General features: G+C 42.8%; 1 protein-coding gene across 8 annotated transcripts; it reads left to right on the top strand.

Moving 5' to 3' along the window:
• Positions 1 to 560: 560 nt before the first annotated feature.
• Positions 561 to 20,515, top strand: LOC137320990 (AN1-type zinc finger protein 5-like). 8 transcript variants are annotated; one of them, XM_067983070.1, is made up of 6 exons: positions 561 to 600; positions 9,168 to 9,327; positions 13,020 to 13,125; positions 14,389 to 14,489; positions 16,832 to 16,957; positions 18,608 to 20,515. In XM_067983070.1, exons 2-6 carry the CDS (start codon positions 9,177 to 9,179, stop codon positions 18,757 to 18,759), a joined length of 636 nt encoding a protein of 211 aa, XP_067839171.1. In that variant the 5' UTR covers positions 561 to 600; positions 9,168 to 9,176; the 3' UTR covers positions 18,760 to 20,515. The 8 variants fall into 8 exon arrangements, with proteins under 8 accessions (XP_067839171.1, XP_067839169.1, XP_067839167.1 ...); XM_067983068.1 differs by lacking the exon at positions 561 to 600 and adding an exon at positions 2,207 to 2,333; XM_067983066.1 differs by lacking the exon at positions 561 to 600 and adding an exon at positions 2,219 to 2,280 and having other exon boundaries at positions 14,392 to 14,489; positions 18,611 to 20,515.
• The last annotated feature ends 777 nt before the right edge of the window (positions 20,516 to 21,292 follow it).

Below are 21,292 nucleotides of genomic sequence, written 5' to 3'. Positions count from 1 at the left end.
CTAATGAGTGGGGTGTTTACTGCAGTTTAAAAATTGGAGGGAGCATATGAGTGTGTTGGGGAGCTTTGGGCAAGGAGGGGAGCATACGAGTGTGTTGGGGAGCTTTGGGCAAGGAGGGGAGCATACGAGTGTGTTGGGGAGCTTTGGGCAAGGAGGGGAGCATACGAGTGTGTTGGGGAGCTTTGGGCAAGGAGGGGTGCATACGAGTGTGTTGGGGAGCTTTGGGCAAGGAGGGGTAAATATGTGGTCAGGAGGTGGGTCTCATAGAAGAGATTAGCGGTGAGATGGGGAGGATAACAAGTTACAGTTTGAGATCTGCTCATTTTAAATTGAAACCAAGAATCCAAACAAAAAACAACCCCATAAAAGCACAACCTGACGCCTGTTTGTCCCCAGCCGACCACACACGTGTCTCTGGCCAGCTTTTCGCGGGACACCTGCTCTTCCGGGAAAAGGAGGCGGGGGGAACACGCTGTTCCTCGAGCTCAGCGACCAATCGGAGCGGCTCGCCTGCTCTCTGTGACGTCATGCTTCTCTCACTAAAGAAGGAAGCAGCGAGAAAGAAAGAGAACCGGGCTCAGGAACACACGGCGGGTCAGAGTGAGTGAGAGGGCCGGGCTCAGGAACACACGGCGGGTCAGAGTGAGTGAGAGGGCCGGGCTCAGGAACACACGGCGGGTCAGAGTGAGTGAGAGGGCCGGGCTCAGGAACACACGGCGGGTCAGAGTGAGTGAGAGGGCCGGGCTCAGGAACACACGGCGGGTCAGAGTGAGCGAGAGGGCCGGGCTCAGGAACACACGGCGGGTCAGAGTGAGTGAGAGGGCCGGGCTCGGGAACACACGGCGGGTCAGAGTGAGGGAGAGGGCCGGGCTCAGGAACACACGGCGGGTCAGAGTGAGTGAGAGGGCCGGGCTCGGGAACACACGGCGGGTCAGAGTGAGCGAGAGGGCCGGGCTCGGGAACACACGGCGGGTCAGAGTGAGCGAGAGGGCCGGGCTCAGGAACACACGGCGGGTCAGAGTGAGTGAGAGGGCCGGGCTCAGGAACACACGGCGGGTCAGAGTGAGCGAGAGGGCCGGGCTCAGGAACACACGGCGGGTCAGAGTGAGCGAGAGGGCCGGGCTCGGGAACACACGGCGGGTCAGAGTGAGGGAGAGGGCCGGGCTCAGGAACACACGGCGGGTCAGAGTGAGTGAGAGGGCCGGGCTCAGGAACACACGGCGGGTCAGAGTGAGTGAGAGGGCCGGGCTCGGGAACACACGGCGGGTCAGAGTGAGCGAGAGGGCCGGGCTCGGGAACACACGGCGGGTCAGAGTGAGCGAGAGGGCCGGGCTCAGGAACACACGGCGGGTCAGAGTGAGTGAGAGGGCCGGGCTCAGGAACACACGGCGGGTCAGAGTGAGCGAGAGGGCCGGGCTCGGGAACACACGGCGGGTCAGAGTGAGTGAGAGGGCCGGGCTCAGGAACACACGGCGGGTCAGAGTGAGGGAGAGGGCCGGGCTCAGGAACACACGGCGGGTCAGAGTGAGTGAGAGGGCCGGGCTCAGGAACACACGGCGGGTCAGAGTGAGCGAGAGGGCCGGGCTCGGGAACACACGGCGGGTCAGAGTGAGGGAGAGGGCCGGGCTCGGGAACACACGGCGGGTCAGAGTGAGGGAGAGGGCCGGGCTCAGGAACACACGGCGGGTCAGAGTGAGTGAGAGGGCCGGGCTCAGGAACACACGGCGGGTCAGAGTGAGCGAGAGGGCCGGGCTCAGGAACACACGGCGGGTCAGAGTGAGCGAGAGGGCCGGGCTCAGGAACACACGGCGGGTCAGAGTGAGTGAGAGGGCCGGGCTCAGGAACACACGGCGGGTCAGAGTGAGTGAGAGGGCCGGGCTCAGGAACACACGGCGGGTCAGAGTGAGTGAGAGGGCCGGGCTCGGGAACACACGGCGGGTCAGAGTGAGGGAGAGGGCCGGGCTCAGGAACACACGGCGGGTCAGAGTGAGCGAGAGGGCCGGGCTCAGGAACACACGGCGGGTCAGAGTGAGCGAGAGGGCCGGGCTCGGGAACACACGGCGGGTCAGAGTGAGCGAGAGGGCCGGGCTCAGGAACACACGGCGGGTCAGAGTGAGTGAGAGGGCCGGGCTCAGGAACACACGGCGGGTCAGAGTGAGCGAGAGGGCCGGGCTCGGGAACACACGGCGGGTCAGAGTGAGGGAGAGGGCCGGGCTCAGGAACACACGGCGGGTCAGAGTGAGCGAGAGGGCCGGGCTCGGGAACACACGGCGGGTCAGAGTGAGCGAGAGGGCCGGGCTCAGGAACACACGGCGGCGGCTGAAGGCAGTGGGGTAAGGCTCGGTGTGAAGTGATTAATTAAACGCGGTGACCGGAGCTTTCGGCCCGCGCTGTTGATTTTTTTTTTGTCTCCTCGGCCCTTCTGGAAGGGGCCGGGCGGATGTGCGCCCTCTCCACCGCCGCCCGCCCGGGCTGATGCCGATCGCTGGTGAGGGGCTCGGGCCTGTGTGGACTTCACGTAGTGTGAGAGCCCGGGAGTGTGAGCGGGGTGCGGGGCCGGGCCCTGGGCCCTGCCACTGGAGGCTCCTTGGGCCGCTGTTTGTTTTAATGTTAATCCGCTCCTCTTCCTGCCGGGCCCGGGCCGCGCTCTGATGCTCTTTAAATGGGCTGAAGCCCAGTGACCGACCGGCGGCTCTTTCCCCTCGGTGACTCCTCGCCGCCCCTCGCCCTGTCTCGTCCCCTTGTCTGTCCGTCTCTCTGCGGGGACAGGACTCGCTGACCCGTTAACCTCCAGTCCGGGTCAGGTTCCTGCTTTTACTAAACGGTGCAAAACTTTTTAAAAAATATATTTTGAAGAAAGTTGTTTTTTTCAAAAAAAAACTTTGATCCGAAATGTGGCAGTTGGGGGCAGACGGACTCCGGCCCCGGCCCCGGTCCCGGCGGTAAGAGGATCCCGAGTGAGGCTGGAAGTGTAAATCCACGTCTTCTCTCTGGGTTGGATTTTAAACCTTGAATTTGATATTTTGTGGGCAGGAGGAAGAGAAACCTGTGGGGCAGGAGGTGATTTGCTGAGTTGGACTGACTGGTGTGGGGTGTTTTCTAAATGTTTCTAACATCCATCATGTGATGCATTGGGCAATAAAATTGCTTTGCTAACACCTCAATGCCTAACAGATATTAGGAAATACTGTAGTAATGGACAAACATTATTTTGAAATTGCTTTCCACAGAACAAGTAATTCATGGAAAGTGTTGAGTGAATAATAGAAATGGTGTTTTAAGCTGGGGTTGTTTACATACACAATCCCACCCGCTGGTGGTTGCTTTTTTAATATGTTACGGTTTATACTGTAACACAGTATAAGTAACAGCTGTTTTCCAGAGCTGTTTGTGTGGGTCACCGATTGCAGTCACATTGCAGCCTTGTGATGGGCAGAATTAAATGCTTTGGTCCACGTGATCCTCCTATGAATGTTGCTATCAGTGAGGATATTTAACTGTCCTTTTGCTAGGTGAGGAGGGAGCTGTGTCATTGTGCAGTTATTAATTATGCTAGTTTCCTTGTTTTTGCTACATAAATGTGAGTTGGGAGAAAAAATGTGAGTACATTTAATTGTTTTGACTGAATAGTAATTTTTTGGATTACTATACTTTTGTGGAATGGAAGGTAATATAACATCTTGGATTCATTGGTTTTTAATGAAACAGGTTTTTAAAATCAAGATTTAGGTATTGTGCCTATTTTAAATTAGACCTCCAATTAAAGGGGACATTAGTACAATTCAAAGGTTCAGTCCATATATTGTACTTTCACTAATCTGTGCTCTGGTTACTTGTATGCATTATCACAGAGAAACTTTAAAATATTGCAATGCTGTTTTCACAGATTGATATCCCTCTTCTGTATGGGATGTTTTTCTTTAAAGATGCTATATAAATGCAAGTTGTGTACTGGCTGTTGTGTCTTGTGGACTTGGTAGCAGACAGTTATTACTAAAAATGGATGTGTCCTGCCTAGGACTAAAGCAGTAGATTGCAAAACATTTGTTCACTGATGGCATGACCTACTTTTCAGTTGCATGTTTCACCCAGGTATTTTTGGGCCTGGTCTTGTGCACTGAGTCATAACTCAAAGGATTGTACTACTGCTCTGAAGGAAAATTATAAAATTGTAATGTCATTACACCATCTGTTACAGCAGTATGTCAAACATGTGTAATCAGCCATTGAGTGACACTTTACATGCTTGAGGTGCTGTAGATTTTCTTGACAAACTTGTATGAATATGTTTCAGATGACAACATTGGAGTCCTGATGCCCAGTCAAGTTATGGAGCTGAATACAGTAAACTGAAATTTTTCCAGCATGTTGCATTTTTGGCAGATAATTGTAAGAATAGTTCTTCCTAATTGTCATATTTCAAACGATACAGGGAGCGATGGCATGCAATGCTGCAGAAATTAAATCATTGTTTACTTCATAAGAATGTGGGCATTCAATGTATAGTGCAGTGAAGCAAACTTTTTGTGGTCTGAGGATTTAGTTAATTTTAAGTTCATTCCTACTTATACGGGGTATGCCATTTAGAACTGAGATGAGGAGAAATTTCTTCACTCAGGGTGGTGAACCTGTGGAATTCTCTACCACAGAAGGTAGTGGAGGCCAAGTCATTAGATGTATTCAAGGAGGAGATAGATATATTTCTTAATGCTCAAGGGATATGGAGGGAAAAGTGGGAACAGGGTACTGAGTTAGACCATCAGCCATGATCATTTTGAATGGCGGAGCAGGCCCAAAGGGCCGAACGGCCTACTCTTGCTCCTAATTTCTATATTACTGGTTGTTGTCATGGAAGCAATGAATCAACATATGACTATATCCTGACACAATTTTTAAAATTAAGGTAATTACAGCCCTTCCTACCTTTTTTTGTCAAACTGCTTTTTAAAAAATCTTGCTTTCTCTCTGTCCTCCAGCAAAACAACTGTTTATTGGTGACTAATGCTGACATCTACATATAAAACAGCTGAAGTCAACATGACCTAGCAGGGAGAGCTCTGTGGGGGAGGTAGACAAGAAAACAGGGTGTTCAAACACTTGTGTTTCTATTAGGTCATAACTTGTATGATCCACACCATGTCACAAGGAAGACAATTTCACAATCAGTTCTGATTGGACTGAATCATACATTTGCATACCTAAATTAAGTTTCCAAAAAAGGACGCAATGGTTATAGTTACACTTGGTATGACTTGTATTGCAAATCTACAATTTGATTGTCAAGTGTATTTAGATGGTATTGTGCGTTGTACAAAGTGGATTGTTTGTAGCTACATAGTGTTATGTTACAATATGTGGCCAATTAACAGAATTTGTCCTGATTTAGGAACAGGGGTTCAAAATTAATAGGCCATGGCAGCATAAAGCTTTGATGGTATTGCTACTACAGTTGCATATTGGTCCACACATTTGCATTAAGTTAGAGCCACCAATTGGTTCACAAAAGGTAACCTTGTACGTGCATTGATCGTGGCCAATGGTGGTATTGTGTGGTCTTCATGGAAAAATGGACAATTACAAAATGTGATTTATTTTTCTTCCCCGTCCATCAAAAAAAATTACACTGGTTTTAAAAAAAATCTAGGCCCCATGTAATAGAAATGGACTTTGATTTATTTGACCATGGTAATGTGATGGCCCTGGTCATACCCTTTCCAGATTGATCTACCAGTTTTGTTAATCTGATTTCAGCATATGATCAAATCAATCCTGGTTTCAATGATCCCTAGCACTTAGTCACAGTACTAGAAATCTTCAATTGGAATAATCTCCCATGGCATTGCTCTTGGTGAGTCAAAGGATATGGTTAGTCAACAGAAATGCAGTTCTCTAATAGGGGAACCGGTCAAATGCTGTTCATGGTATGCTAGGATTTATGCTGGTACATTGTAGACGGTATGCAAGGTGTACCAGTTGGACGAAAGTATCTGTCTGACATGGCTAAAAAAGGGTTGGAGTTTAGCTGCACTAGGTGTGGTCCTGGTCATTGGTAGCACTAGACTGGGGAGGGGTCCTATGATTTTGCACCACTGGAGGTAGAACCTGGGGTTGGTAGAACTGGGGAGTGAAATGTGGGATTTGAGTCACTAGGGTGTATCTGCAATGGGGGACAGAGAAATCTTGGATCTGGCAGCACTGGCTTTAAAAGACTGCAAACATTGAATTCATTGGTTCTTGGATGCATGTCTGACTCAGCTACAAGACAGTTTGCCTTTATTTGGCACCTTTTACCGAGGTGCTTCACAGGATGGTAATCGGACAAAAATTGGCACTGAGCCAAATTTGTTAACTAGGAGGGGTGACTAACAGCTTGGTCAAAGTGGTAGGTTTTAAGGAGAGTCTGAAAAGATAGCATTCTCTTTGGGAGGGGGGAATTCGAGCTTAGGGCCTGGATGACTGCAAGTAGTGCTGCAAATGTGGGCCAAGTGAGTGGGGACTGTGTAAGAGAACAGTTGGAGGAATGCAGAGTTCTGGGGGGTTGTAGGACTCTGAGGTTAGAGATGGGTAGGGGCGAAGACATTGAGAGATTTGAACAGTAAATGAGAATTTAAAGTTTGAGGTTAGTGGACTGGGAACCAATGTAGGTCAGCGAGCACAGGCACAATAGGGGAATGGGACTTGGTGCAAGTTAAGGCATGGGCAGCAGAGTTTTGGATGCGCTCAAGTTTATGAAGGGTGGAAGATGGCGAGCAGAAAATTGGAATAGTTGAGCATGGAGGTAACAAAAGCATGAATGAGGGTTTTAGCAGCAGGTGGGTTGTAGCTGGGGTGGAGACGGACGATGATACGAAGGTAGAAGCAGGCGGTCTTTGTGATGGAGAGGATGTGAGGTTGGAATCTCAGCACAGGATCAAATAGGGTGTTGAGGTTGCGAACAATCTAACTGAGCCTGAGACAGTGAGGGAGGTGAATGGAATTGGTTGCAAGGGAACGGAGTTTGTGGCGGGGGCCGAATATGATGGCTTCAGTCTTCCTGATTAATTGGAGAAAATTGCAGCTCATCCAGGATTGGACGTCTAACGAGTGGGCTGATGACAGAGGGGTCGAGAAAGGTGGAAGTGAGAGAGAGCTGGGTGTCGTCAGCGTACGTGTGGAACCTGCCGTCGTGTCTTCCGGCTGAGGGGCAGCATATAGATGAGAAATAGGGGGCCAAAGATGTATCCTTGGAGGACTCCAGAGGCAACAACGCAAGGGCAGGAAGAGAAGCCATTGCAAGAGATGCTATGGCTGGATAGGTAAGAGCTGGACAACGGAGGAGAGGAGTTGGAGGAAAAGAGCGTGGTTGACCGTGTCAAAGGCTGCAGTGAAGTAAAAAATTGGGAGGGGTAGTGTATCAGTCATAGAGGATGTCATCTTTGATTATATACTGCTGTGCCAGGGGCGGAAACCTCACTGGAAAGGTTCAAACATGGAGTTGCACGAAAGATGAGCATGGATTTGGAAGGCCTAAACACATTTAAGCACTTTGGAGAAGAAAGGGAGATGGAGATTAGGCAGTAGTTTGCAAGGACTGAGGGGCCGATTTTTTTTTTTGAGGAGGTGGGGTGGTGATTGCAGATTTTGGGACCGTTGGCAATGCCAGCTAGCATGGGGGCCAGGAAGATAAAGTTGGGTGGTCAGCAATTTAGTGGGAATAGAGTCGAGAGCTGCAGGAGAGTGGGTCTTGTAGACAAGATTAAGATGGGAGAGAAACTAGAGAAAGATGTTTGTTCAAGGAAGGGTTTGTCACTAATTATAATGTTTACATTTCTTACAACAAAATACAGGTGATGGTATTCAGAGCATTTCTGCTTGCCTGCAATTCATTGTTTTTATTTGGGAGAAGAATTCAAATTAGAATGAGGAATTGCATGTGTGACACTTTCTGAAGTATTTAAAAGTTTAGTTGAACGCCAATTCAAATTTATTGGTTTGTATTCAAATTTTCAAAAGTTTATGATATGAGCAGGCACAATTTGAGATATGTAGAATGTTCAGAATTTGAATATGTTACAACAGATGTGTGAAGCGTAGTCTCATATTTGAAGCGGATCTCTTCATTCTCAATCCTTTTTAATTTTAAAAAAATGCTCAATCTCTTTGTCCTCTGGCTTTTCTTTTAATTTTTCAAAATAACCAGCCAGATACTGCTGGCAGCTGAAGTAAAATATTTTAACAATTGAACTAAATAAATGCTTCTGATGCATCTTGAGAGATTGTACACACTGCACATGCTCAGCTGCCTTCAGCTAAATGAGTCTAGGCTTTGGGGCCACCAAGGCCTTAATGAAGGTATCAAAGACAACTCTGTGGATAAATTTCAATTATGCTATGTGAAATGTGACTCTCATTTATATTAAAAATAATTTGGGCAAGAGAAGAGAATTTTGAAGGGAAAAAAATAGCAGGTAATTTTTAAAGTATTGAGTGAATCAATTTAGTTCACTTTATTAGGTTCCCCTAACTGGTTTTCTAGAAGCTTTCCTTGATTTTTAATTCTAATGTTCTCTATCGCTTCAGTTCTGATTGGCTGAAAGTAAAAAGTGGCAAATCAATAAAATATGATTAGGGAAGCATTACAGAAGTGAGACTTGAGGAAGTGTGTGGCATATACAGGATTTCATATAGTTGCATATATTCTGAAATAGCTATGATGACCATGAACCAGCTCGTGTGAGGCTATTTTAACTTTATATGACAATTCACTCAAACTACATATACAGAATAAGTAGATGGTAATTTCGAATATCGATGAACATCAAAGTAAACAGACTCATGGCTCATAGTTCACACTCGGAGTAGCTTGCAAAATGTACACCCCATGAGGAGGGTAATGTTTTCTACTGTAGCCTGTATATTGTACAGTGCATATAAAAATGGGGAGATTTGAAAAAGATCTAATGCACACTTACATTTGATTAAATTCTATTACTGTAAGACCCTTGAAGCTTGTATGCAAGTTTCTTGAATTCTGTTACTGTGTAGCTTATATTGCATATTCATATTTTCACTTAAATATTGGAAGTCTTGAAGCTTTTGTCTAAAGATAACATTTAATAACTGATTCCTATAATTACCATGGCCAAACCCATACCAATGCTTAATGGTGTTTTTTTTTGTCCACACAGTATACAAGTATGGCTCAAGAAACCAATCAAACTCAAGTGCCTATGCTGTGCAGTACTGGCTGTGGGTTTTATGGAAATCCTAGGACAAATGGAATGTGCTCAGTGTGCTATAAGGAACACCTACAAAGACAGCAAAATGGTGGCCGAATGAGTCCTATGGGTAGGATAACTTGTGATTCTGTTTTCTTCCCCTCCCAAACACCATGCTGCTCTATGAAGAGTAACTTTCTGCTTGCAGATGTAATGCTTGTCATGCATGCTGTTTCCTAGATGGCAGCTTCAAAAACTGGACAAGTTTGGGGAAAATAGAGCCAAGACAAGGAATGGGATTATGGCTTGAGTTCAGATATTGCTGATCACTAAAGGTTCCATATAATGCACAGAAGTAAGGGGGGAGGGAGAAGAAACAACCCTATCTTTATTTTATAAAATAAAGACATTTGGTGCCTGCTTTATCTTGTATAGAAGCATCTGGACCATCCAGTCCAAAACTGAGTCGGTAGCATCCTGAGAATGAGTTCACCTTATCACAGCTAGGAAGTCTATCCATTTTTATTAATTCCTAGTAGGTTTACACAGAGGAGACCATTCTTTCAGGTTTTTTTAAACAGGTGTCCCTGTGGAAGATCATAATTGAATCAAATTAAGTTACCTGCAGTAACAAGATGACAATCTTGGTTTTCACGCTTATGATTTTCCTCTAGTTACAAGAAAGGATGAAATTCCCTGCTAGTTGCTTGTTAGTGTTTTTGCAGTTCAAGTTTGAATTCCATTCTGTTTTTAACCAGTGAAAAATTTTTCCGTGGTATAATTATTAAGGTTGTACCACATTTTCCAACCAGCGAAAGCTAATTCACCCAGGTTGAGCTTGTTAGAATGCTTCTCTTCCCAAGCCATCAGACTGTGTTCACAGCCAAGGGTGTGAATGTGGTCTAAATTGACATCGGATTATTTGCTGAAAAATACTGACTTCTGTTTAAGGGTTTTCAACTTAGAAGTCTGTTTTCAATTAAATGTGTGGTTAAGGTGATCATATAAATGCTTAAACTTTTGGGGAGGGGGATAAGAGGTAATCTTGTTTCATGAAAGTTGAGCATTGTTTACTAAAGTCTTTTTAATAAAAAAAACAGTAAACTGATTTTATGGTTTGGCATGACCTGAACCTGAGTTTACTGCCTTGTAATTACTCCCACTGTTCTGTAGTATACTAAAGCATTGCTTTCCACATCTGTTCTGAAACTTGGTATCTTGACAGGGTGGATGTGGAGAGGCTGTTTCCCCTGGCAAGAGAGTCTAGAACTAGGGGGTGTAGTCTCAGGATAAGGAATGGGCAATTTAGAACTGAGATGAGGAGGAATTTCTTCACTCGGTGTTGAATCTTTTGGAATTCTCTACCCCAGAGGGCTGTGGATGCTCAGTCGTTGAGTATATTCAAGATTGAGATCGATAGATTTTTGGACACTATAAGGGAAACGAAGGATATGAGGGTCGGGCGGGAAAGTGGAGTTGAGGTCGAACATCGGCCATGATCATATTGAATGGCGGAGCAGGTTCAAGGGGCCGTATGGCCTTCTCCTGCTCCTGTCTCTTATGTTCTTAAACTCTGTATAGTTCGTAAAATTTCCTGCTACCTCATTAGGGCCACTTTCATTGTGCACAGACTGGGGGATATATGCAACCCACTGGTAATCTGCATAGCATGTACAACTAGGATAGATTCAGATTTGTTCCTAACATTGAAATGGAATTGGCCATATGTACACGAGGCTCTCTCACGCACGTGCACTCTTCCCCCTGACCCCCCCCCCCCCCCCCAAATGTGTCCATGCCAAACAAAAATGCCATGTTTTACCTTTTTTTGATTTTTTTTTTCAGTTGTTCTGATACATGCTTTTAAGTGTCAGTGGCTTTACTCTTTCAGGTTTCAATAACGAACTAAACTCCAGATAAGTCTCTTTTTTTTGTCCCCTGACTTATTTATTGTAATTGTGACTGATTTTTTTATTCATGGGACGTGGGTGTCGCTGGCAAGGCCAGCATTTAATGCCCATCCCTAATTGCCCTTCAGACGGCCACCACCTTGATTGTACAACTGATTGGTTCGCTGGGCCATTTCAGAAGGCAGTTAAGAATCAACCACGTTGCTATGGGTCTGGAGTCAAATATAGGCCTGACTGGGTAAGGACGGCAGGTTTCCTTCTCAAGGATATTAGTGAACCAGATTGGTTTTTAACGACAATCCAGTAGCTTCATGGTCACCATTACTGATACTAGCTTTTTATTGTAGACTTTATTTAATTAACTGAATTTAAATTCCTTAGCTGCCATGGCAGGATTTGAACTCATGGCTTCAGATTATTAGTCCAGGCCTCTGGGTTACTAGTCTAGTAACATAACCACTATGCTACCTTACCCTTGGGGTACGGGGACTTGGGTCTATGCAATTCTATGAAAGTCCTTTTTTGTTTCATTTGAGCATTCATGATTTTCACCATTAGGTCTTTGTTTCCCAGAGTCCAGCCAGGCTGTTGAAAACTTAATTTTGAGAACACCTGTATGGCTCTTAGGGCATTTTCACTATCAAATTTTGATTTGAATTATCTGGTATATTTTCTGGAGCTTACTCCTAATTATTTTGTTCTGGAAGGATACAGATAGTTAAAATTATAAATAGAAATTTATAGGAACTTCAGTGCAACTTTAGTCATTCTTGACATTTCCCTGTGGCTTAACCAGTCTTATACAGGCAGTGTGGAATCTCCCTGTTTACTTTAGCAGACAGGAATCATTTAAAAGAAAACATATTAACTAATTTTAAATACTGTTAATATTCAACTGCTATTATCACCATTAAGTAAAACTCAACCTGTCTTGAAGAAAATAAATCTTCACAAGTCAACAGCTGGGCATGCTCCAGAAAGTTCTTTTGCGGAATTTCTTTTTAAAACTGCATTTTGGTAGTTCTTTGAAACTTTTTTAAGGATAAATCTTAAATTTATCCTATTTTGTAATGATGACTCTCAAACCATCAGATCATCTTTAAGCTTTTCTGCTTGAACTTCAAGTGCAACCATCAGTTAGGAGAAAGTAATGTCTGATTCAGACTGCCCTGCTGGTTAGTACCTTTTTTTAAATCTGGAATACAAGTGGGGGAAAAAGTTACTGTTTTCTTATGAAAAGCTAGCTGTATAATTAGAACACTTGCTGCATGTATGCTATTAAGAAAATGCCATTGCTTGTTTTTGGTGTTATAACCTGTTCAAACTGTAGCCAAGTCAAGGAGATTCATGGCCTACCCCCAAGCCTCCACCAGTGTGGCTGTTAGATGTGCAGGAATGATGGGGAAGGGGGTGGGGTGTAACACACTCAAGTGAATTTCTAAGATGATATCTTGTTTGCATTAAGCTTGGAGTTTTTGTAGGTCTGAGAAAAGGAATCAAAAACAATACTTTGAGATCTGCTGTGGCAGGACGATAAGAAGGCACAGATTCAGGGTTGCGAAGGGAAATTCAGAAGTTGGTGAAGTATTTGTACAGTGTGATTGACAGCTAGAATAGGTTGCCAGGAAAAGTGCTTGAAGCCAAGATACTGGATTCATTTAAGAAACTGCTATATGCTGTAATGTGAAGATGGTAGAGTTAGTATTCTGAAACAATGAGAGCAAGCAACCTTCATCTGAGCTGATCGTGTGATTTTATTTAGCTCAATTAAAACATGATTTCAGTAATTAGCATAAGGTTTAGAATCGGTGGGGGGGATTTCCAATTTTATACCAGTTTGGGCTTTATTGTGGATAGCTTTTAATCTTAGTTTAAATGAGGGCAGCTACTGACATTCATTTTTGATTTTTAGGTGCAGCAAGTAATTCCAACAGCTCCAGCTCAGACTTTGCTCAAGTCCAGCGAACGGAAAGCTTTAAATCTGAAGGTGCCTCTATCAATGTAACTGTCAAAACAAGGTATATTTATATGAATCAATACCACTCCAGACTGTGCCATTGTGAGGCTTGCACTAATTTATAAATTACATTTCTATGCAAGTTTGGGTTTCAAGTAAAGCTCCTACTTGGCTGCAACCCCAGTGTGCACTTGTAATAGTGAATCAGAACATTTGTTTTTCATGTCGCACGTTTTTAAAATCAGTAAGTGAAATTGCAAGTCTTGTGCTATGGGCTGGTGATTATCAGGAACCAGATGGATACTTAGTACATATTCTGTACAGGAGCCTTGTTACAAGTGAATTAGGTTTAAAAACCCATCCTGCAGAAGTAAAAGCAGTCAGTTAACTTGTGTCGCTCAGTTTTCCCCACTCCAATCTCTGTTCTTTTTAACTAAGGTATTAGAGTAATGAATAGTCATGGGTGAATTAGATATGTGTGCAGCTGAGTTGACCAAATCATAAGATGCATTTCAATTGATGGTGTAAGTATAGCTCATTTTCTAACTATTTTAATCTTGAAGAGAAAACTATTGCCATTTGTTTTTATTTGAAAAATGGCAGCTACCCTATCTGGGGTGAGTTAATTTCAAGAAAGCAATGATGGAGAATGACCCTGCAGCGACTAATTTTTGGAAGTGCGCAGCTACAGAAATCATCTGGAAGTTTTGTGTATTCAGTATTTGGTGCAATGCCTTGGAGATGTATTATTTTGAAAAACCTAAGACGGTCTGTGTGACAATGCCCATGATGTATATACCAATTAGTCAGTTTATGTTGCATTGAATTGAATTGAATGTCCCACTTAAAACTGGATCTACTTCTATTGACAACACCATTTTCATGTGTTGCATCATTGGCTTAAATCTTGGAGACCTTTTGTGTCTAGTTTAAGAATATATGCCCTAACTAAAAACAGTTCTGCCCTATGCTGAACAAATTTTCGTAGCAATATAAAGATCTGAAGAGGCTGTAGTCTGTTGTTTAGTTAACTACATTCTCAATGTCCTGATGTTACTCAACCTTGCACAAAAAAACAGATTCACTTTTATTTGGCTCTTGATGAACTTGGCTTATAATAATCAAGAAAGCTGGCTTGAGGTCAAGCAGGTTGACATAAGATGTCTTTGGGTCGATCAGAGTTTTATCCATGCTCATTACAAACTAAACCATTAGTATTCCTCGTGTAGAATTAAGGGTTTGAAAATTTTTTTCCTTTCTTGGGAGATTACCTCTGAGAACTGACCTCATTGTCCTGACAAATGCATTTTTTTTTTGTATTTAGCAGAAGTATGACTGCATCAGCCTTGCCTGTGACACAGCAGATGACTGAAATGAGTATTTCCAGAGAAGAAAAAGAGACAGAAGTTGAGGTAGCAGAGCCAGGTATGCTTTAAAGTCTTGAGCATTTTCCAAGAATCAAAATCTTATTACTTAGAGTATAATGCATCAGCAAATTATACTAAATAACTTACAAGGATTAAACAGAAGTTTATTCAATACCAGGGTTTGGGGACACATCAATTTATTTCCAGTAAAGCAAATGGTTTGTGTTCTTTTAGCCGGCAGCGTTGTTGCCTAAAGCTAACCCTTTAAGTAATATTTCTCAAGTGTAGATGGTGGTGTAACACAGTATTTCTTGGTTCCATTTATGATGGAAATGGGGTTCATTTCTAGAGGGATAGAACTGAAAAGCAGAAGTTATGTTAAACTTATAGAACCTTGGAGTACTGTGAACAGTTCTGGTCTCCATAGTATGGAAAAGATATAGAGGCACTAGAGAAAGTACAAAAAAGATTTACTGGATAATACCAGAACTAAGAGGTTATACCTATCAGGAAAATGTGAGCAGAGTGGGGCTCGTTTCGCTAGAAAAGAGAAGGCTGAGGGGTGACCAGTTTAGAGGTCTTTTTAAGATTATGAAAGGTTATGATCGAGAAGATGTTTCCACTTGCAGGGAGACTAGAACAAGGGGCCACAAATATAAGATAGTCGCTAATAAATCCAATAGGGAATGCAGGAGAAACGTCTTTACCCAAAGAGTGATAAGAATGTGGAACACGCCAGGAGTAGTTGAGGCGACTAGCGTGGATGCATTTAAGAGGAAGCTAGATAAACAAATGAGGGAGAAAGGAACAGAAGGATAGGGTGAGATGAAGTAGAGAGAGGAGACTCGTATGGAGCATAAACACCAGCATGGACCTGTTGGGCCAAATGGCCTGTTTCTGTGCTGTACATTCTATGAAATTGATTTGTGCTACAGTCTCAGGACGTGGTACATGAATATTCTTGTACATCTCATTAAGAGAAATGATCCATACATACGGTCTTTGAAATTAGGAACATATGTACAGAAGCCTTTAAAATCAAAGCCTACTATAGAAAGTCGCTTAGGAACTGTATGTAATTTTAGATAATGCAGTTACAGAACTTACTGCAGCAATTCTTACTAGCTGACTAATGGTGCATTTATACTGCAGCTACCAGTCTGAGGCTGAACTGCACCTCTTGAAACAGAACTCTGCACATACATGGCTAGATGTGTGTGGTACTCTTATCCCAGTGGTTCACAATTTAAATAGGACTGTAGTTAAAACTACAAATATTTTAAATCAACCACAGAAGCTTTGTTAAAACCAGCATTGACACAAGTGTATCCAAGTCCAAGGGAATTGAACTTGTGTACCTGGCACACAATTGGCTTAACCATCTGCTTGCTTAAACCCATATCCCTCCATCTTCACCCCCTAACAAGTGAATGAGGAGCTTGAGGATTTCTTAGTCAATAAAATAGCAACCATCTATTCAACTGCTTCCCCTCCCATTGCTCACCAAGCCGAACCTTCCCCCATTCTCCCTGCACTACCTAGCCCTGAATCCGCATCTCTCTGGTTTCTCTTGCATTTTCCCCTATCTGCTTCATCCCTTTTCTTGGGCCTTTGTCATTCCAGACTCTCTTATTCCAATGATTTCCTGGCTGGTCTCCCATCCTCCACCCTCTAAAAATTCAGCTCATCCAAAGCTGCTGCCCATGTCCTAATCTGCACCAAGCCCTGCTTGCCCAACCCCCTGTCCTTGCTGGCCTATATTTGACCCCAGGATCCCAAGAGTTGAAATTTTTGTTTGTTTAAATTCCTCTATGGCCATGTCCCGCCCTATCTCTGTAACCTTCCCCAGCTCTATAATCCTCTTTCCACCCTCCTCCCCCAACAGCCACGTCTCCAACCGCCTAAGTCATACCCTCTGGAGTTCTCTCTCCAAACCTATCCTCCCTTCTAAGACCCCTGTTAAAACTTGGTCAAATAGCTGGGTTTTTGGTCACCCCTCAGTCTCCTTTTGGCTCACTGTCTTTTTTTCCTCATGCCTCAAGTACCTAGTGATGTTTTTCCATGTTAAAGGTGCTACATAAATGCAATTTGTAGTACTACTTCACGTGATGTCAAACCCAAGCTTTGTGAGATGTTGCAGTATAAATGCCATGAGTATCTGTTTGTTTGGAATCTTTCTGATCTTCACAATGCTTCATTGCATTGAACACTGAATTTGCTAGAATACAAATGAATTCTCATTAATCTCTTAATTTTTATCCTCATTTGTAAACATTTGCACAGTTGTAAATCAGGATAACACTTAAATGAGACTATAGCATGGATTGTAATTATTTGGAATAGAAATGTACATAACTGCAGAATTCATGTAAATTAAATTACCTACTTATGTTGGTACAGTTGTAGCTCAACCATCTCCATTAGCTGCGCCAGATAATACATCATTGAATGAAGATAAGTCTCCAGAAGGATCCCGACCAAAGAAGAACAGGTGTTTTCAATGCAGGAAAAAAGTTGGTCTTACAGGTGAGACTGATTAGTGTAACCTGAGAGAAATGCACATGTACATCCTTTGTCAAGAGCAGAGGGAATTTGGTGCTTTAAGGGCCAAATCGGTGACTGCAATGGCCTTTAATTTAGGGTTTATATTATAGTTCCAATAAGCTGCAAGAGGTGGATTCTTTCCAGCTGGTTGCTTTTATATTTGCCAAGAATCTAGTGTTCCTCTTGGTTACTGTAATTGTTTGCACTTCTATGGAAAATGCAAACATTTAGATGGAGACTTTTTTTCTTTTGACTTTGCTTTAGTTTTTCTATTGGAATCTATTTGAGCAACCTTGTAATGGTAATTTTGTTTGGTCATTCTTAACTAAATTTTAGAACTTTTTTGGAGAGTGGGGTTGTTGGCTAAAGAAGGAAAAAGAAATTTCTTTCCTTGGTCTCTGCATCAAGCAGTGACTCATCCTCACTGATTTCAAACTACACTTAAAAGTCTGCTAGCCCTCTCCTCCAACTTCTCTACCCATCTGTCTTCAGTCAACCTGACCTTTCATAAGCTCACACCCATGGTCACTCTGCCAGGTTGCCATCTCGCGCAGTGTTTCCATCTTGGAGATCTCGATCATTACTACGGCTATCTCTGACTACTTGCCCATTTTTCATTTACCATAAACGACCCTGTATCTTCTGATCCCACTACCCAGCCTCCATACATTCTTAAACTCTCCACTCCCTTTCCTCTGGCTCTCCATGTGTCATGATACCTCTACCCTGTTGACCTGCTTATGATTCCCTCATCACTTTCCACTTTTGCTGTTATCCTTGATATAGTTCCTATTTTGGTGCTTCCTCAAATCCAAGGAACTCAAACTTTAGTGCACCCAGCACAAGTGGCCTAATCATTTATTGCCAAATCTGGCTCCGCCATGTTGAACTTTACTATGCCACCAGGTATCCTGCAGGGCAAAGACAACCTATCGTTCCTTTCATCCACATCTTGAAACTGTTTGTGCTCCACCTCCTGATGAACAGCTTTTTTCAACCAGACTTGCTTCACCTGACTTCCCACTGTGGCTTAGTGTCCATCCCTTTTATTTTCCCTTCTCTGTAAAGAGCCTCGAGACATTTTAGGGCTACATAACTATAGCTTTTTTTGCCGTACAGACCGGAAGGTCCCAGGTTTGGTCCCTACCATAACCCAGCGGGAAATCTTACAATTGTTACTGTTTTCTACCCTGTTGGAGGGAATGGATCTGGGGAGAAAAGGAGAGGATTTGACCACGATTCCTGGAAGTGTAAGTGCATGTGTTTGAACACAGATGAAGACTAGGTCAGGTTGAACTGAGCTGGCCTTTCATGTTGCCACGTAGGCATCCGCAACCCTCCCCTATGAAGCTACTTCAGCATAATTGTGGCTTTTAGGAGAAGGCAAAGGTGATAAATTGGAAGTGAGAAGTCTTGATAGGTGAAATGCTAAACTTATATCTATTACACACCACACTTCAATACTTGTTGAGAATTAGAGACTAAACTACTATGGGTGCAGTTGAACTTAATACATCTGCATGAATGGCAATAGGAGGTGTAAATATAATTAAGTAATGCAATACATTGGTAAATGCAAATCAAGATCTGGTTATAGGCTAGGTCACACATGCAGAATTTTTTTTTCTTTAGCAGGTTTTGACTGTCGATGTGGAAACTTGTTTTGTGGACTTCATCGTTACTCAGATAAACACAATTGCCCTTATGATTACAAGGCAGAAGCAGCAATGAAGATCAGGAAAGAGAACCCTATTATTGTGGCTGAGAAAATTCAGAGGATTTAAACAGGCAATTGAAGAGGACAGTAACTATCAAAGACTACATTTATTCCTTCTGTGTCCTCTGATCTATTTTGGGATCCTTCATAGAGCAGATGCATGGGCTGTTTTAATCCTTGTCTGTTCTCCAAGTTTATGCTTTAACCCTAGTTTCTTCTAATTGTAAGGTGGCTGGACATTATCAGACGCAATTGAGCACACAGTACTTCATCACGACAAGTGAAACCATTGACCTACAAAATGGACAGAATGAGCTAGTTTAATGGAGATTGCTAGCAGTGGTTGATGTGCCAAGCTAACTTGAGACAATGTGTTGCAGTGCTCTTAATTGAGTGAAATGACCAACCAAAAACTTGTTTGATGTCAACCTGAATGTGTTTCTAGTGCCTAAGCAAACTTCAGTCTTTGGATTTCTTGTTGTATGGTCTATAGAATTAAAAGGAGTATGTAAAGATACAGTAGAACATACCTTTTTTGAATAGATAGGATTTTAAGGTAGGTGGCTGATTCCACAAGGACGCTGGGATCTGCCTTCACTTGGGCATATTGGGACCCAGTTTTGTAGGTTAATGACTTTCATGCCGGGGTTATTCAGGGAAAACTTGTGCAAACAGGGAAGGCTTCCAAAGTAGTTATTAACTTGTTTTATTCAATATTTAATTAGAAAGCAATTTTTCCTTGCCTCTACTGAAACAGAAAATCAACCTGTAATGTGTTCAGAAAGTATTTAACTATGGCAGCCTGAGTAATGCAGAATGTTGTAGAGGCCAATGAATCTGATAAGACTGTTTTACATTTCATAGAACAGTAAAGTCTGGCTTCATTTATCAAAGCATATGTACATTAGCTCTATGTAGCTCAATATGGTAAATGCAGACTATGTTTACAAAAGTTGCACATGCTTTTAACAGAAGAGATGTTAGTGAAACAAGTCATACTGAAGCTGTGCCCAGACAACTACTTTAATGTCCCAGTTATACTGCATGTTGGTGAGTCTGATTCCTTGCGCCACATGGATACCAAATGTGCAATATAATGAGTGATTTCACAAATTGGTGGCCTGGTATCACTAATAAGAGAACCTGGAATAGATGGCCTTGCATGGCTAATATGACTGCATGTGGTGCCCAGTCTTTTTTTCCTTTAACTCATTCAGTCTACTAAACTGACTTGTCCTGTAATATTGGAGCAAATGAGTTAGCTGAAACAGTCAGAGGCTGTGTGTGACCTTGCTCTGCCAAACAGGTATGAGTAGACAATATATTTGTTTGTCTGCTAGCACCACACTCTCATCTTCACCCAATCTCATCTTTACTGTACCACTTAGTGCATTATAACTGGGCTATATATTGTAGAACAGTAGGAGTGTAGCATTGGCTTATTGCATGGACTGCACATCCTCAGCAGTGTAAATGTTGAATTGTAGAAATGGCAATATACTTAACTGAAGCTATTGTACTTTTTAAATCTGTTATTGGAAGATTTCTGTGATGTACTAAGTATTTGCATTTTTAATCCAGTACAACTTAGACATGTAGCGTGATCAAAATCTTAACAATTTTATCTAAGCTGTGATCTTGATTACTGTTCCTTCTTGCAATAACTCTGCACATTTAACTACAGTACACAGGCTTATGTTTTTGTCAACAAACTACAGTATTTATGCCTTTTTAATTTTTAATCTTGGGTCTGTAATTTGTACAGAAGTATTTATATTTATGTAATGCATATAATCATGCTAGTCAGCATTTATGCGAAATTGGATGTAAATAAATATGTACAGAATAGCTTTATTGGCACTTGTATTTTGTTGTCTCTTTCCCCCCCCCCCCCCCCCCAACTTCTGAATAAGCAGTTGTACCTGCAGTACATGTTTGGATAGGCCTTGTAACTACCTGTTTTTCTCTTCCAGATGCTAATGTTTTCAGCACTACTTTAATTTTATACTCATAGCATTCTCAGAGGGAGTGTTTGTCAACATATTCAGTTGAGTTGGAAAGTTCTAGGATACATGATATACAAACAGGTTTCATGTTGAAGTGTTGCTGCTTCCCCATTTCAGCTGGCTGTATTGTAACTCTTTTCCTTGTGCCCTGTATTTGGCTCTAATGTTTTATTGTTAATGCCTCCATAGTTGGGTGGCCACAAATCACATTGATTTATTCAGTGGCATCAACTAAGAGTAGGAAGCTCCATTTTGTAAGGAGCATAGTTAAACAGGAATTGAGTGCAGAAAGAAATCACTAGAAGAGGAACCAGAGAGCAAAGTATTTTTTTCTTCTATATAATTTGAGATTTTCAATTCATCAAGGTCAGGATTTTTTTTGGCAGAGTGGGTATTGCAGTGCAACTAGGAGCGTAGCGTTTGTTAATTAAAATGTGTAGAATAGTGAAGGGGAAGATCAGAAACACGATTTTGTGCAGGACGTGGAGTTGCACAAACGTCTTAAGAATATTGGTGCTGAGCTGGTTTATTTGATTTAAGGCACTTATGATACTTGACTGCAAATGGTCATTCTTGTGCTGTGCATAGCAATTA

Source organism: Heptranchias perlo, chromosome 4, assembly GCF_035084215.1.
Source record: "Heptranchias perlo isolate sHepPer1 chromosome 4, sHepPer1.hap1, whole genome shotgun sequence".
NCBI lineage: Eukaryota > Metazoa > Chordata > Chondrichthyes > Hexanchiformes > Hexanchidae > Heptranchias > Heptranchias perlo.
The sequence above is the reverse complement of the archived record's forward strand: the minus strand, read 5'-3'. Positions and strand labels throughout refer to the sequence as shown.

Bases quoted from the DNA above. Each gene is read 5' to 3' on its own strand.
- LOC137320990 (XM_067983067.1), top strand. From the start codon at position 4,366: ATGTTGCATTTTTGGCAGATAATT. The intron at 14,490-16,831 runs GTATGCTTTAAA...ATGTTGGTACAG, and splicing joins AGTTGAGGTAGCAGAGCCAG to TTGTAGCTCAACCATCTCCA. The intron at 16,958-18,607 runs GTGAGACTGATT...TTTTTTCTTTAG, and splicing joins GAAAAAAGTTGGTCTTACAG to CAGGTTTTGACTGTCGATGT.